The sequence below is a fragment of the Protomyctophum parallelum genome, assembly GCF_964188405.1.
Source record: "Protomyctophum parallelum genome assembly, chromosome: 17".
Lineage (NCBI taxonomy): Eukaryota > Metazoa > Chordata > Actinopteri > Myctophiformes > Myctophidae > Protomyctophum > Protomyctophum parallelum.
In genome coordinates, this window is record NC_139719.1 from 25,034,302 (window position 1) to 25,050,484 (window position 16,183).

Below are 16,183 nucleotides of genomic sequence, written 5' to 3' on the forward strand. Positions count from 1 at the left end.
CTAGTGTCAATGAACGTTATAAAGAGTTAATATTTACAACTATTGTTGACTATCCACAGTATCCAGATTAAAGATGTGTTATTGTAAGATATTATATCACAAGTCAAACAAACTAATTAACCTTGTCTTGTTAATGCAGTGCTTATGCAGGCCAGGGCATTTAACTTATACGATAAACATATTAACTGACTTTACATAACATAAACAACAGGAATATCTGACCTGTCCTGTTGCTAGTTGCTACTGCACATGTGTATAGTTGTATACTATAATACGGTATACATTACACACATACAGTAGCAACAGGACATTGAATTATCTCTCTAGTCACTAGAGAGAGATCATTTAAGCATTGCAAGTGTGTGTAAATGTATAAGTGTGTGTACATGTGTTAATACAACTGAACTAACAGATCAGTGGTTCTTGGAACAGAGGTGATCTCTAGAGTCCCTACTCTCTTCTAGACATTGACAGAGGTCAGGTAGGACATCTACTGGTTGATTCGAGATATTGCATAAAACAGACTATAAATCTTTCTGCACGTTGGGAGGTAGATTTGAATTCCAGGTAGGATATGGAAGTTATAGAAAACCGCTTTGGCATGGCAACACATGCCGCTACCTCTCGAGTCCCTGACTGACCCATCCTTTTTACACACTGAAACCTGTGATCAGCAGCAATAAATTGTAGCATGAAACGTATTGGACAACTCAAACGAAGACTGAATTGCCCTAATTTTGTATTTTATTTCAATATTTATTTGACTGTTTATATGATGTATTTCTTGGAAAGTGGTTTTGTTTCGTTGCCGTCACCACTGTGGAAACTAAAGAGTTTTATGTTTCTGCCCGGAACCAATGGTGTGGGGTCGTGGCAGCCAGGGGGACACTACATAAACACTACACTTCCTCCATTTGAACAACAGGACAGATGCGGGATTCGAGTGAGGTTTGTTTGTCTTACTCTTAAGTTCATACGTTTGAAAGATAATATTCTAATCTATTTGTTAATATGTACATTTGATTCACTAGTCATTTCTTTACAGCTGTAACGTGGCTGTCTTTTGTACATGGACACAGGCTTGGACTAATGCCCCCGTTGTTGCTGCATCGTGCACCCAGCTGCGAGGTTAGCCCCCGAATCACTCGTAGATTATCAGAGTATGTTATCAATTATGTTGACATTTGTACGAGTCTTAGATCCCCTCCCCAAATATAAGTTGCTTACCGGCGAGCCCCAAATGTTAACTTAACGTCTTTGTTCAATGTATTAGTCCATACTTTTCAATAAAGAAGTGTTTTAATCCCGTCTGACGTAAATTCTCAATAAGCGGTATAGTGAGGGGCGCAACAGGGCCAGGAATCTGGGAGGAGTTTTGCTCAGAACGGGTTAGAACTGCAAAGTGAGTGGTGCAACTCCGTGTTGGGGTCGTCAGGGGGTCCCCGGAAGTTCCAGACCCACTGGACCACGGTCAGGGTGCGGGCCCGGTTCCGGCGAGCCACCCCACGTCCAAAACGGTAGAGTAATGAGAGTTACTATGTGGGGGTCCCCGGGACATCCAGACCCCCAGGAACACGTCCAGGGGGCCGGCCGATTCCGGTGAGCCGCCCCATTTCCGAAACGGTTGAGAAATGACAGTTACCATGTGGGGGTCCCTCTACTGTACCCTCTGTACTGTCACTGTAATGTACCCGAAATCATCATATACAGTTAATATGTGCGTGTGTGTTTGTTAGGTTGCGCACAGGTGGTGAAAAACAACCATGCTCATACCCAGGCACCCAGCCAGCCACACAGCTCCGTAAGGGAGTGGTTGCACTCATAAATACACCGTAGATATGTTAATTGTTCTGTGTATGTAGGGCTGTAGGGTGTAGGCCTACTGACGGCTTTATTGTAGCAAGCATCGCTTCCAAAGCCCACGTCAAAACTGACATAAAACACAAATAAATCATGTTAAGAATGAGCAACATAAAACAATTAAAGCACATAACGTAATATAAAGAAATTACTCATGAACAAAACAAATATAAATTTATCTCACTGACTGCAATTCAAAGAGCAAGAAGTATAGTGAGAGGAACCCATGAACATCATCATAACCATGAGGACTGAAAGGAAACAAATAATGATCAATGAACCTCATCATGAAATGTAACATAGAACTTAAATATTGACAACTTAAAGTTAACCATTGATACATAAATAACAAACAAACCTTTAACTTTGTACGCTGTAACGCTCCATATGTTCAATGTGACAAACTCCCCTCTGCTCAGCATGGTCGGAAGCTGCAATAACTTGTGCGATCCTGACCTTAATGTTATTAATGTTGGTCAACCAAAAGAACAAGCTTATGAGCTACTTTCTGTAACGGCCCTGCCTACCACCTGTTTCGAATTTGCACGTCATAATTCAGAAGGCAGCAGCACGACCCGTTAATACAAATGAGTGCTTCCAAAGTATACCACAGCATGGTATTTCTTGACAGAAAGTAGCTCATTGGTGATTTTTTTTTATGAAACAAACGCTTTGCAGTTTGAAAGAGGATACGTTTTCCCTACAGCTGCAATGTTGGTGAGTTTAACGTCGTTTTAATACAAGCAGATCGCAAAAGCAATTAGGATCAATGGGATGTCAATGGAGGGTATTGCAACTCGTCTAGATTAATCCCATTATTAAAAAAATGTAGTGTTCTGTGTTGAAAATTGCGGCTACCCCCATATGGGCCCTCAGTCCTTACCTAATTCTGTAGCTTCGAGATCCTAACAAATAATTAGAAGGAACTAAAAAAAAAAGGGTGTTGTACACTGCCCTTTTTTGAATCATTTGTTTGTCTATTTTTGTAAAATAGCTGATTTACATGCTCACAATGTGTCACTTTGAGTTGTCGATCTGCTATGGATACATTTTTGTGTGAAATGGGACATTCTGCATAATGAGCACTGCAAGTATGTTTTGCTGCCAATATCTTTACTTGTGACAGTATTTCTAAATTGTGGTACGTTACTTCAGTAACTAAACATCATAGAGTAGTTCCTCCACCACTGCACCAGTATGTACCTGTGTGTGCTCATTATCCACAGCATGTCAGCACAATTACAACCAACATTTTGGAGAACGCTCATTTTGCATTTACTCAATGTCCCGTTTAAATCCCGTTGCAATTTAGAAATGGGTAGTAACGAGTCCGACCTGCCGACCCGGATGGTTTGGAAGTAATTAAAAAACAAAAAAATCATTGCACATAATATAGACTGTCTATATTCACTATTTGACATGCTACAAAGTTGTATCAATGTTTTGGTTTGGGTCAGTTATTTTCTTTTTTCTGTGTTTTTATTTAGAATCCTGTTGAACGCAGCTGAACCTTACCTGACCACCTGAGACTAGGGTGGGATCCGAAACCGGAGGAACCGATCCTCAACATTTACCAACCGGAATCGGTTCCATCACATTTGTGACTGTTTCACACTGTCAGAGCTGGTATGTGCCTGTGGACTTCATCGGTGGTTCTCTAACTTTTTAGTTTCAAGGCCCACTATGACTCTTGAGAGTGTACACATGGAACCAAAAGGACCATTACAGGTCCATTTGTAAACTCTGAGTTACAGACCTGTAAGGGTCCATCTGGAACGCCCTAAAGTAAACCAGAGGTATGCAGTACTGTATGTATGATTGCATTTGTTTATGCGTGAATTCTTTCTACGTCCGAGCCACCCTGGGCAAGACTGAAAAGACTATCAGCGGAAGTGTGGGATTTTAGTGGAAGTATCGCCGAAGTAAATGACGTTGATGCTTTACAAATCAGTTTACGTTCTCCGCGAATGAAACAAGTGTTTTGATTGGTCGGGAAAATATCGTATCCGGGGGAAATACATCTGACGGATATTCCGGAGGATACAACCGCCGATAGCTTCTCTGCCTTAGGTTGTGACCAGGCTTTTCTTTTCGCAGATAAGTAAGCCTGGGACCGAGGCTACGTCCAAGCATAGACATGGTAACGCCCCGCCTGCCTCTGATTGGCCTACCGACACTGCCCGTCTTGCCTGTCCTTCGAGGGTACTCCGTGGTGGGAAATAATTAGAGCTGGGACTCGATTAAAAAAAATTATCTAATTAATCAGAGGCTTTGCGATTAATTAATCTAGATTAATCGCATTTTAATCGCATATCATTATTTGAGAAAGCAATTTTTTCAAATGGATTTTGGTATACTAGTGAATCAATGAATAGTGAATACATAAGTTTAAGCAATAAAACATTGTTTTTGTAGTAATAGGGGTAATAATTCTTTATTGAATAATTGCACACAACTGTGCTGTAATCCACGCTACCATCGGATAGCCGTTTAAATCCTATTTCCAATCCACGGGGACAAGCAAAGTGATCTCAGAAGAGCTCCCGACTGGATCATACAGACTTTTGAAACAGAGACCAGGCTTTCCTCCGAGGTGGTGGAAAGCCTGGTGAGGCGAGGTTACATGCTGGATAATCTGCCGCAAGGTTTTCTTTTTGCAGATAAGTAAGCATGGGATGGGACCGAGGCTACGAGGTTACTCCATGGTGGGAAATAAATCAATAATACAAGTACGATATAATGCAAGAGAATGACAGCTTGGCATGCGCGACAGTAACTTGTATTTTTGTAGAAGAGGCAAACTAATATTTTTTATGCCGTTGGCCTGTTTATTTATGTGTAAACTTAAAACATTATTGTACTAACTATTGTACTGTTTCTCTTGATCTTTATCTTTTTTGTATTAGTTTACTAGATTAATACAAGATAATCAACACTAACACTTTAATTTAGAACACAGCCAAATCAGTTGTGCACTCAATTATTCAATCAAAGCAAACGGTACAAACAATATTGGTTTGCCTCTTATACAAAAATTAAAGTCATCTCGGAGGACAGGCAAGACGGGCAGTGTCTGTAGGCCAATCAGAGGCCTGTGGGGCGTTACCATGTCTATGCTCGGACGTAGAAAGAAATCACGCTTTGTTTATACATGTTTGAATGAAGGCAGATGCATTTATTTTCAAATACAGGAATGGTTAAAGGGAACCGTTAAGAGGGAATGGTTAAAATCCCAACCCTACCTGAGACAACACAGTAAACAGAGGTTGGTAATGGTATTTATACACCTCGCTTGACAAAGTGATATTACAGATCAGATTAACATGAACCCTACCCTATAAATAGTCGCCCGACAACTGGTCACATAAAATATACAACGTTTTAGTGCTTCAAATAAACTAGGATAGCGAAATCCTCCTAGGGTCTGTCTAAACAAAAAAACTCTGAATAAGAATAATAACGTGGGCCCGTGTGGCTGGCGTAACAGTAGCCGCCTGGGCACCTAGGCTGGTAACGATCCCGACTTTTCTGCGTGTCACCACCCATCTCTCCCCATTTCCTGTCAGACAACTGTAATCTATCAAAGGCAAGGAAAAGAAACTCACTAAAAAAGCATAAATACCAGCATATCTCTACATAGCATTTATTCCACAGCTTGGAAGCCAGGAGGGAGAAGAGTATAGGATGTGTGTAGCTGACATGTTTACTGCCACAATGCATAGGAAGCATAATGATGCTTACCAGTTGTTTGTACTATCTGAGAAACATTTCCTTGTTAATTTGTCAAACAAGTAACACGGAGAAAGAACTCTGATACTCAAACTGGTTCAATGGCCATCCGTAGAAGACTGGCTGTACTGGGAAGCTCCCAGTTAAAACTGTTAAGTTTAAGTAGGCAATATATTACAAAAAAGTACTTGATATGCTCAATAAATATCACCGGATTAAATAAAACTTCACTATATCAGACAACAACAATAAGCTAATAAGTCAATAAGCTGTATTTTTTTGCATTTTAAATGTGGTGTCAAAGTAACTCCAATACTCAATTTTCTCACATCTTACCACATTATGAGTATTACAACCTAATTTGACTAATGTTCAGCCTGAGTTGAATTAAATTACTGTAATCAACAGGCAATCAAAATATGAAGAAAGTTGAATCATGTTCTTCAGAGTTAAGCCACATGTAACAGTAATGTTGTGCGTTCTGTTCTCTCTGCAGACGATACCCACTCCACCACACCTCACCTCAGCCATGGCTGACACCATCCTGGATGCTGCCCGCCAAAGTAAATCACCACAGGCTGCCATGAGGATGAGACTGGACACTGACAGTGTGAGTGACTGTTTTCAAGCATCATTACCAGATCAGTAACATTAATCAGACTATTGTCTCCACCAGGCCGAAGGCATGGGGAGAGAGTATGTTTTGGCACTCCATCCGTGGCTGTGTGTCCGTCCGTCTGTTAAAAGCTAATCTCCGGCACCGTTAACCCGGTCGATGCCAAATTTTGCACACACACTCCCTGGATGCCATCGATGATCCTCTGGCCTGTTATAGCGCCACCAGGAGGACGACTTTTGAAAAACACATTTTCTTATATTACTCCTCCAGATTCGTTCCAAAAATCCCGCAAATCGTTACACACTATCTCTATAGTCATGTGTTCAAGCCGGATCTGTCCGATATTTCATATTCCATCCTAATTGGCTAACATTGGCTTTCAAAGTTGGCAGGATTGGCCCGTTTTGAACAAAAAAAACCTCAAATCATGAACGCAGCGTGCAATTCACGTGAAATCTTTCACAGACTTTCCTACTAGGCTGAGGAATACATTTCACATTGGCCTGTTATAGCGCCACCAACAGGTGGATTTTTTTGCAATACACGTTTTTGGAAGAAAATGCCTCAAATCATCCAATTGCCATCCAAGGCGTAAGAAGAAATGACACCCGAGGGGCACTTTATCTAGTTAGTTTATTTGCTGATTATAAATGTCCCTCTGGATGTTGTTGTCGTTGCACTTTAGGAGGATGCTGAGATGTTTGTGGACCCCAACCATCTTAACATGGTGTTAGAGGGTCTCAACAGGCTGCGTCTAGACGGTGTCTTCTGTGATGTGATTCTGTGCTCTGAGGGACAGGAGGTCCCCTGCCATCGTTGTGTACTGGCCTCCTTCAGCCCTTACTTTGAGGTAAATACACACACCTATTGACCTGAGTATTGACCTGCTGTTGCTTAGGGCAGTGGTTCTCAACCTGTGGGTCAGGAAAATCTATGCTATAATAACTGGTCAAACATTGGCTAAATTGTCAAATAACATAAGAAAGAGGGAAAAGGTGTGAAAATAGCAGATCTACAAGCTCACAACACCTGGTGTTGCGAGGCGTTGTAGATCTGCTATATTCACAATGTCTGTGGAACCGAGTCAAACTAAATGTAATGTCTCAACATAAGTGCTTATCAGGATGGGGGTCCCCCGGTCCCCATTTGAAATATAATTCATTGGGGGGGTCACGTTCTGAAAAGGTTGAGAACCTCTGGTTTAGGGAATGACATTTAAAGTCTGCCTTCACTTTCACATGACCGAATCATCAAGCTATATCCAAATTAATTAACCAATTCTTCTTGTCGTGTCCACAAGACAGTCAGTTACAACACTTGGCTAGATGTGGTTCAGCCACAGCTGAACACATTGCTGTCCCTTCTCATTAAACTCTGCCAAGTCCGATGCTGTGCAGGGATGTTCCAGCAGGGGGCATGTGAGGAGGTGCATTGTTAATTAACCAATTACCAATGTAAATACACACCCAAGCCAACCATTCAGCTTTTCAACCTGCACAGGCCATGTTTTCATCGGGTATGAGGGAGTCCACACAGGAAAGGGTGACCATCATTGGACTGGAACCTCAGATAATTGGTTTGCTGGTGAACTATGCCTACACTTCAAAGGTGTCCATCTCTACTGATAATGTGCAGGTATTTACACCATGAAACTCATTCATTGACTCTATTTTGTCATGTATAACAGTGCTTAGTGAAGACATTTTGTTCATTTGTTCTAGGCCCTGCTAGCAGCATCAGAATTGTTGGAAGTCACGGCTGTTCGAGAGGCCTGCTATAACTACATGTGGAGTCACATGGATATCAATAACTGTGTAGAGATTTACTGCTATGCCGACGACCACTCTTGTAAAGTGTTGAAGAACCACAGCATGGATTACATTCTGGAACACTTCAGTGTCATCTACCAGCAGGTCAGTGATTCAACCTCCCACCACCACAACTGACCCAGACCTGGGTAGAAAAACATTCAATCACCAAACCATCCAGTGTACCCTTCAGATGATAACATTTGACTTCCGTGTGAAGTATAGGAACTTGGGAACAGTGTCCTCATGTATCACTAGTATCAGCTAATCGTGTTTTTGTCTTTTCATCTACCAATAGGAAGCGTTTCTCTCTCTGTGTGTGGAAAGGCTGACGGAGGTTCTCTGCAGTGACCATCTGAACGTTCCCAAGGAGGACATGGTGTTTGAGGCTGCCATGCTGTGGTTGGAGAAGTGTCCTACCCGCAAGCAGAACTGTGAAAAGGTCAGTCATTTGTTAGTCTCACATAACCAGACCATCAGAGGTCTCTGCCTATCAATATGTCAGAGGTCTTCTAAATGCAAGGTAGTTTCTAGAGTCACTTGCTTCATGTATACGTAGTGCTGGCTGGAAATATGCATAACGTGTGGTTGCCGCTAGGCAAACAGACTGTTATTGGTATTTCTTTCCTTCTCACTCCCCTGATTCGATGACTATTACACCCCCCTGCTTATAATTCCACAGGATACATCTTTTTGGGACAATATTCGGTGACATCACATTCACAATATGCAATACGCAACCACACTCTCAATTTTCCCCAGGATTGCATCTTTCTAGTTCTATTATGTTGATCAACCAATATCCTGTTGGACTAAAATACTTGGTGTTCTTTTAGGTTCTAGAGCAAATCCGTCTGCCTCTCATCAGTCCGTCCTACCTCCACACTGTTGTTAAGAGTATGGATGTGTTGAAAGAACACCAGGGCTGTCAGAGGTTCATCTCTGAAGCCAAGGAGCGTCCCTACTGTCACACAGCACGCCGACGCAGGACCACAGGTACTCTGCTGAACACATAGTGCATGTGTTTGGTCCGACGTACTAACAGTCCGACAGGCATTAATTGTCCGACACCCTATTCCAAACCCTAACCGCACGCGGACGCCACGGGTGAGCCACACATGCGTCTTAACCGGTCATGCATGTCGGTAGCCACGGGTGAGTTTTAACCGGCCACACATGTGTCTTAACAGGTCATGCATGTCTATAGCCACGGGTGAGTTTTAACTGGCCATGCATGTGTCTTAACCGGTCACGCATGTCGGGAGCGATGGGTGAGTCTTGTTGTCGAACTGTTGCATGTTTGACTGTTAGTACGTTTGTATACGCCCCTGAACACATGCATGCATGTTGCACCTGATGATGCTGGAAAAGGCTTACCTGCCACTAAAAATGACTGTGGTTTGCTATTCAGGCTGTATCATGATTTCATACTTTTTCTCATTTAGTTTTGTGTCAAAATGCATACCAATTGTCTCCTGGATTCATTCAGTGACTGCAAATGTTGTGCTGCCTCTCTGGGGGGGAGAGTTCCAGAGGGTTGGGGCTGCCACACTGAACGCTCAACCAAATACATTTGGTTTCCCCTTCAAATCTACTCTCACCTGCTCCTTCTCCTCTGCTTGTTTAAGTGATCGTGATGTTGGGAATGCCCCAGGGCTGTCAGTTTGACAAAGTTGAGAGCTTTGATCCACTGACCAATCAGTGGAAGAATATTATTGGACCGGATGGACGATTGCCCTCGGAAGTAACTGTATATGAATATGCTGTGGTCTCATCAGGTGAGGATTACCATCGTAGTCAATCTACTTAGGACATGTAATGGGTCTTACGACTCCTACTGTTACCTCAGAATAGACTGACCGCTAAGCCTCATCCAGTGATGGTGTTTGTTCAAGGCTAGTTTTAATTGCAACCGTCATCTCATTCTATGTTGGATAAGCTAGGAATGTAATCTTGCGCACACATAAAAGATAATTAGCATGTGAGTGTTGCAATAGCAGCCAATAGAGGGACAGCAAATGCATCTATTATCAGAGGAAGTTTTTATTTGGCTAGCGACCTGAGTTTCCTGATGGTGCCTAGCTACACTTCTGGTCTCGCACTTCATTAGATTCATGAGAATGTTAAGAAACACATGCAAAGTTTAAGCCGCTTATATTTATGATAGCTGTTGTGTATTTGTGATGGAGACAGTGGGTTCCAAAAGCTGTGAGCGGTCTGGTTCAAGTTCAACACACTACGGAGCAACTATTGTACCTCACCATTCAGTAAACCTAGTAAGACGTAGTGTTGCACCATACAGTAAACAAGACGTAGTGTTGCACCAGTTGAGTGTACATATGATTGACAGGCAGTAGAGTAGACACTTCACATTGCACAACGTTATTGGTCAAGGAATACTGGGAACAGTGATTTTTGGCCATTTTAATTGCTGATAAATCACAGGCAAGGTGTTAAATGATTACTACAAGAATGTTACCTACTGCTACTGCATGCAGCCAGTTGGTATACAGCCCACCTTGCAGCTTATAACACTCGTTGGCACTGGTTTTGGTGAATTCTCTGGCTTTATAAGTAAACCATCACAATAAGACGGAAGATGTGTGAAGAAATGTAAAGTTGTGTATGCCTATTCTGCTCTTCTTCCACCATAGATTCCACTCTGTATTTGGCCGGAGGCCATTCATATGCATGTGGCTTGTGGCAGTGTAGCAGAGAGATGTGGCGCTATGATGTTCACTATAACTCATGGTTGAAGATGGCTTCCATGAATGAGCCACGCTATCGATTCAGTAAGTTTGTTTGTATATCACACACTATTCTTTTCCTTCAAATAATAGATTAGCAATTCTACAAGCTCACGATTGTCACATCAGCTAGCAGATGGTCTAGTGGTTAAAGGTAGGGCAACAGATATATGTGGCAACTTGAGATATTTACACATTTCAGAATATCTAGAGCATAGTCTTCTAGACAATATCAGTTGCTATTATATCTATTATTAAAATTTGCAGGTTCCGAAAAGGCATCTGTGCAGGTGGAAACATGTATCAGTTCTAACTGGATCCAGTTGATAATATTGTACATATTGTACTGTACAATATTGAAACTATAGTAAAATACGCACATCACTTCGTGGAGGTGCTGGGTTCAAACAGTAACATATGAAAAGAGAAGGGAACCCGCACTCATATGCTCCAAAAGATACATTTATTGACGACGTTTCGAGCCAAGGCTCTTCATCTGGGTTTTTTTTTTACCAGATGAAGAGCCTTGGCTCGAAACGTCATCAATACATTTATCTTTTGGAGCATGAGTGTGCGGGTTCCCTTCTCTTTTCATACTGTACAATATTGACCCATAATTATAGCATTCAATGCTCTGGATCCATTTATATTGTTAAATATTAAATTAATATACGTATATTGATTATCAGTAATTAGTGCAGTGGTTCATTCAAGCAGAAGATAATACTACTTCCACTCAATGAGATGTTGCATAGAGCGTAGGGTCAAGGTCCATGGTCAAGGGCGGCTGTGGCTCAGGAGGTAGAGCAGGTCGTCCAATGATCCCTGGGTCGGTGGTTCGAATCCCTGCTCCTCCTGTCTTGCCCAAGTGTCCTTGGGCAAGACACTGAACCCTACATTGCCTCCAATGAGTCGGTCGGTGTGAGCTTGCCACCATTGGTGTGTGAATGTGGGAAGTGAGGACGCTGGTGTCAACTGTTCGCTGCTTCACCTCCCAAACTATGAATGAATGAACCATTGTAAAGCGCTTTGAGCACTTTGAAAAGTGCTATAAAAAAGCAAATCCTTATTATTATTAAGGTCGTCACTTCTAATGATCAATTTCATTTTTATTTTTTCCCTGCTCAACCCCACATGTTCCATAGGTCTAGTGATGCTGGATGGATATGTGTTTGCAGTAGGTGGCCCAGGAAGTGAGAAGGTTGAAGACTCAGTGGATTGCTATGACCCCTACAACGATACCTGGCAGCTTATGGAGTCTGTCGGTGTAGCAGCGCATTACGATAACAGCCTCAGCTCTGCTGTGGTCGCACTGGATGGACATCTCTATTTTATTGGTATGGAACAGATTTATGGACCTGCAGGTTCAGCCTGTTGATGGTGAATAATGTTTTGACATGTGTGTCCTCCTGGACTCTAGGTGGTGCTCCAAATGAACGGAAGCCAAACCTGCACCAGTTGGCCAAGTACAACCCTAAAACATTTGTGTTGGCAGAAGTCGCTCCTATGCAGATTCCACGTTATGAATCGGCTGCTTGTGTTCTGAATGGAAAGATCTATGTTACAGGTATCATAAGAAGTCTACACACCCTTTTAAAACTTTATTTACCATATACCGTCGGTCCGTCAGGTATACCAGTCGGGTATACCTGACGAAGGCCACAGAGGCCAAAACGATTGTTTTTTCCACTCTGGTAAATCAAGTTTTTGGGGAGCTTTTTTTTCTTTTGTGCAGACTTTCTCCTTTTGCAGTTTATTATTTTGTTCGAGCACCCATTGACCCACCCACACAGATCAAGACTTTTGCTGCCCCCCCTGTTACTGCGATCGAGACAATGAAAGCAGATCTGTGAGATAGATTAGGCGAGGCGTGCATCATCATCATCCTCATGAAAGCAGAGTTATGAAGGTTTAAAGTCACAGACATTGACAGGCAGATATAAAAATTAACACAAATAAATTAATATCCTATACATACTATACACCGAATGAAAGCCCTGAATGTATACTTTTAGGAGGAAAACGGTACACATTGATCCCATGTACAGTTTGTCAATTGGTTATTGAATGCAGCTTGCGCACACCAGAGAACTTTAGAGAAGGCATGGACCTGAACAACGAAATATTCACAAAATAAGGCCTATAGTGACATGTACATACTATATACCGTATGAAACAAGACTCTGCTTTAAAAAAAAAAACTAATACTGTAATAATAATAAAAATCACACCCCTGTGAAGTGAGCAGTGCAACAGTTGCACCGCTCACTTCACAGGGGTGAAGTATAACCAATTACTGACAAACTGTACATGGGATCAATATGTACTGTTTTCCTCCTAAAAGTAGACAGACATTCAGGGCTTTCATTCGGTGTATAGGATATTATTTGTGTTAATTTTTATATCCGTCTGTCAACTTCAACCTTCCATAACTCTGCTGTCTGTTCAAGCAAGCAGAGTTCAGGCAAAAGCAGGTGTTACAAAAAGGTCAATATCTCCAGAATGGAAGATGGTACATTTCTTTTTTAAATTGAAGTGGACAAGTTAGACTTTCTTTTGATGTATGTGCGTGATTCTCGCTATAAGAGAACATTTTGCTGTGGGCCCCGACATTTGTTTTCTCCTTCAATGTAAAGTCCATAGCACACCAGGGCTGGGCCTGGATGAATACTGTAGCAGCCAATGTGTTAACCCAAAAACCACCATTGCCATTAATCTACGTAAGTTAAAGCCAATGAATCAATGCTACGCTTAACACCAATGCCGTAGCTCTATGGCAATTGGGCTTTTATAGTGCCTTTGATTGATCAAGTCATATTGCTACTCAGTTTAGCATCTGGTTGTTAGCTGTTGTTGTCAATAACACATCCACTCTTATCTGTTTCTTTCAATCGTATCTCCTATTCCTTGTCCCAGATGATTTCCATTAGACTCTGTTGGCTCCGTTTGATAAACAGAACGTGACCACACATCATCCAACTTCCTAATATAAGATCAACACTGGAAGTCTGGAAATGTTGCTTTTCAAAATATGGGCTCAACAGGGCTCATCACAATTTATTAATAAATTCTGGCGGACTACTTGAGTCAATATGTTAATTTACTTTCCACCACTGATCTTAGTTCCATAATAGATTAACTGAATCTTCACTGTAGTTTGGGCACATAATAAAAACACACTAACCGTCGCTATCCTGTTAATTCCGGTTTCATAGGTGGCTGGCATTATAATTATTATAATTATAATAATAAGACAATTGAAAAGACGATGGAATGCTACAACCCCCAGACCAACCAGTGGACCATGTGTGCCCCAATGCAAGTGGAACGCAACTGGCCTAGCATGGCTGTGGCCGATGGAAAGCTCTACGTACTAGGAGGTCGGGACACTGTTGGCCAAGAAGGAGAAGGCGGTAAGTATGACACTGCTACTCCATGAATGTCTGCTTGTCCACACCAGACATTTCTCTCATGGCCATTTGTTTGTGTCTCTCCATGTAGATTTGCCTTCATGTAGCTTCGTCCACAACATTGAGTGCTACTGTGAAGAGACGGACACGTGGAAAACTGTGGGGCAGATGCCGTATGTTCGCAATGTGTGCAAATGTGTGTGTCTCAAGCTGAGGAGGGATCGTCATTCTGAGTGGTGACTAGGGTTGGGGTCCGGAGGTACCGGATACAACATTGAGGAACCCGAATTGAGAAGCGGTTTTATCCCACTGTCGGAGCTGATGTGTGGACTTCATGTCTGCTAAACAATTACAATTCCAGCGGTTGTCAAACTCTAAGGAATCCAAAACAAAACCTCCCAGCATATTCAGGAGCTTGTGACCGAGTTGACCAATCAGTGTGACCTGGACATCAACCGTGTCTGAAAACCTTTCCACACGGACAACCCCAGCATCCTTTCACCAACCTTCTCGTTACACACACACACACCACAACCTGAATAAATAGAGACCAGTACGCCAATGCTGTTGTACCGTACTGACTCACCCACCAGTGAGGATCCCCAACCAGGAGGACGTAGTGCCTCCATCCTACTCCTGCTGTTCAACACCCCCCTCTGACAGGTGCCCCCCCCCCCATCCCCCAGCTCATTGGAGTCGCTAGCACAGCTTCCCTCTCCCGAACACGGACAGCGTGTTTGTATCGATGTGCGTCCAAGCTGGGTGCAGTGGTGGACTTTACCCCTGTGACAACCAAGTGCCACTGAAGTTGACATTGTTTTGGGTGGTGGGAGCAGTGATGTAACTGTAGATAACATGTATAAATAAAATGATTGGGCCTCATGGGCCAATAAGAACAAATGGCACCATTTTCACCCTATTTTAGCACCACAAGGAGGCCACAACCTGACCTGGCCTGGTGGAGACCTGTGCCCCAAACTTCACCTGGAATGCACTGCAGTCAATGAGAGCTCAGTGACCAGCTCATGAACAAACACTTTTTCTGAATGACAGATCTTTTCTAAAGTAATTTTCTGGCAAATATCAGAAGGCATATAGTCTGCTGTGTTGCTTTTTGATGTGTACACTGTCATTTTATAGAGGTATCTAAAGAGCAAAAAGTACATTTCTGAACGTGCCAAGTATCGTGAGACTGTCCACCGTTTCCTGTCTGGCAGCCAAATCTCGCGATACCCCCGGAACAGAAGCGATACCTGCTGCTGTTTAAATCCTCAAATAAAATTATGTGCTGTGCATTCTGTGCACATCGAAAACCAACTGATTCGAAAACAAAGTCTTATTTTATATGCCTGAACCGATTATATGACACGGGTCTCAATGGTTCATAAATAATGTTTATTATGAGCTGGTCCAGCTGCTCCATGCACTGCTTTGTATTCATGTAACTTCTGGTGCGAGATTTGGCTCCCATGAAATTGTCATGGCTCAGCACAGTCACGTGACCATGACACATCCTTCTCTAAGCTTCCTTGGTAATGGGGAGGAAATAGGAGTGTGGTGGGTGATATGGTGGTGCCAGGGGGGGGGGGGGGGGCTTTCAGGTTGGATGGGGACGGGAAAATGGAGGTGGTGTGTGTATGTGTGTGTGTGTGTGTGTATATATATATGTGTACTCTATGTGGTATGGGGGCGATGATGGTGGGTGGGGGTTATGGGGTGGGTGGGTATGGTGCTTGGCTTCAACTCAGATGGTCTATTTGGTTTGGATTGTAATTTTTAGGCCCATTGAAAACTCTAAAGCAGTGGTTCATTTTCATGTCAAGAACCCCCAAATTGACATGCAGACCCCCATGTGAAAATGTTCTGCTAGGGAAGAAAAGCCACCTTAAGAGTGCTACAGTGTGGGTAGATTTTGTTCTTACTAACTGATCACAGAAGAAAATATTGATTCCAGAATCCTTTTAAAACTGGGTCTAACAACACATTTTAATTAGTGTTCTTCGGAAAGAA

At 42.5% G+C, this 16,183-nt stretch overlaps 1 protein-coding gene across 4 annotated transcripts; it reads left to right on the forward strand.

The window, feature by feature from the left end:
- The first annotated feature begins 913 nt into the window (after positions 1–913).
- LOC310874923 (kelch-like protein 24) lies at positions 914–15,128 on the forward strand. 4 transcript variants are annotated; one of them, XM_083787847.1, is made up of 16 exons: positions 914–948; positions 1,046–1,128; positions 3,348–3,486; positions 5,052–5,125; positions 6,086–6,199; positions 6,894–7,058; positions 7,709–7,843; positions 7,930–8,121; positions 8,315–8,458; positions 8,853–9,012; positions 9,645–9,794; positions 10,671–10,808; positions 11,909–12,100; positions 12,184–12,330; positions 13,979–14,176; positions 14,265–15,128. In XM_083787847.1, the coding sequence occupies exons 5-16, from the start codon at positions 6,119–6,121 to the stop codon at positions 14,411–14,413; spliced, it is 1,851 nt and encodes a 616-aa protein (XP_083643973.1). In that variant the 5' UTR covers positions 914–948; positions 1,046–1,128; positions 3,348–3,486; positions 5,052–5,125; positions 6,086–6,118; the 3' UTR covers positions 14,414–15,128. The 4 variants fall into 4 exon arrangements, with proteins under 4 accessions (XP_083643973.1, XP_083643974.1, XP_083643975.1 ...); XM_083787848.1 differs by lacking the exon at positions 5,052–5,125; XM_083787849.1 differs by lacking the exons at positions 914–948; positions 1,046–1,128; positions 3,348–3,486 and adding an exon at positions 3,515–3,656.
- Positions 15,129–16,183: the final 1,055 nt, after the last annotated feature.

Excerpts from the sequence above, each read along its gene's own strand:
- LOC310874923 (XM_083787847.1), top strand. The coding sequence starts at position 6,119 with ATGGCTGACACCATCCTGGATGCTGCCCGCCAAAGTAAATCACCACAG. Across the intron at positions 7,844-7,929 it reads TCTCTACTGATAATGTGCAG|GCCCTGCTAGCAGCATCAGA; the intron begins GTATTTACACCA and ends CATTTGTTCTAG. Across the intron at positions 14,177-14,264 it reads TGGCCAAGAAGGAGAAGGCG|ATTTGCCTTCATGTAGCTTC; the intron begins GTAAGTATGACA and ends CTCTCCATGTAG.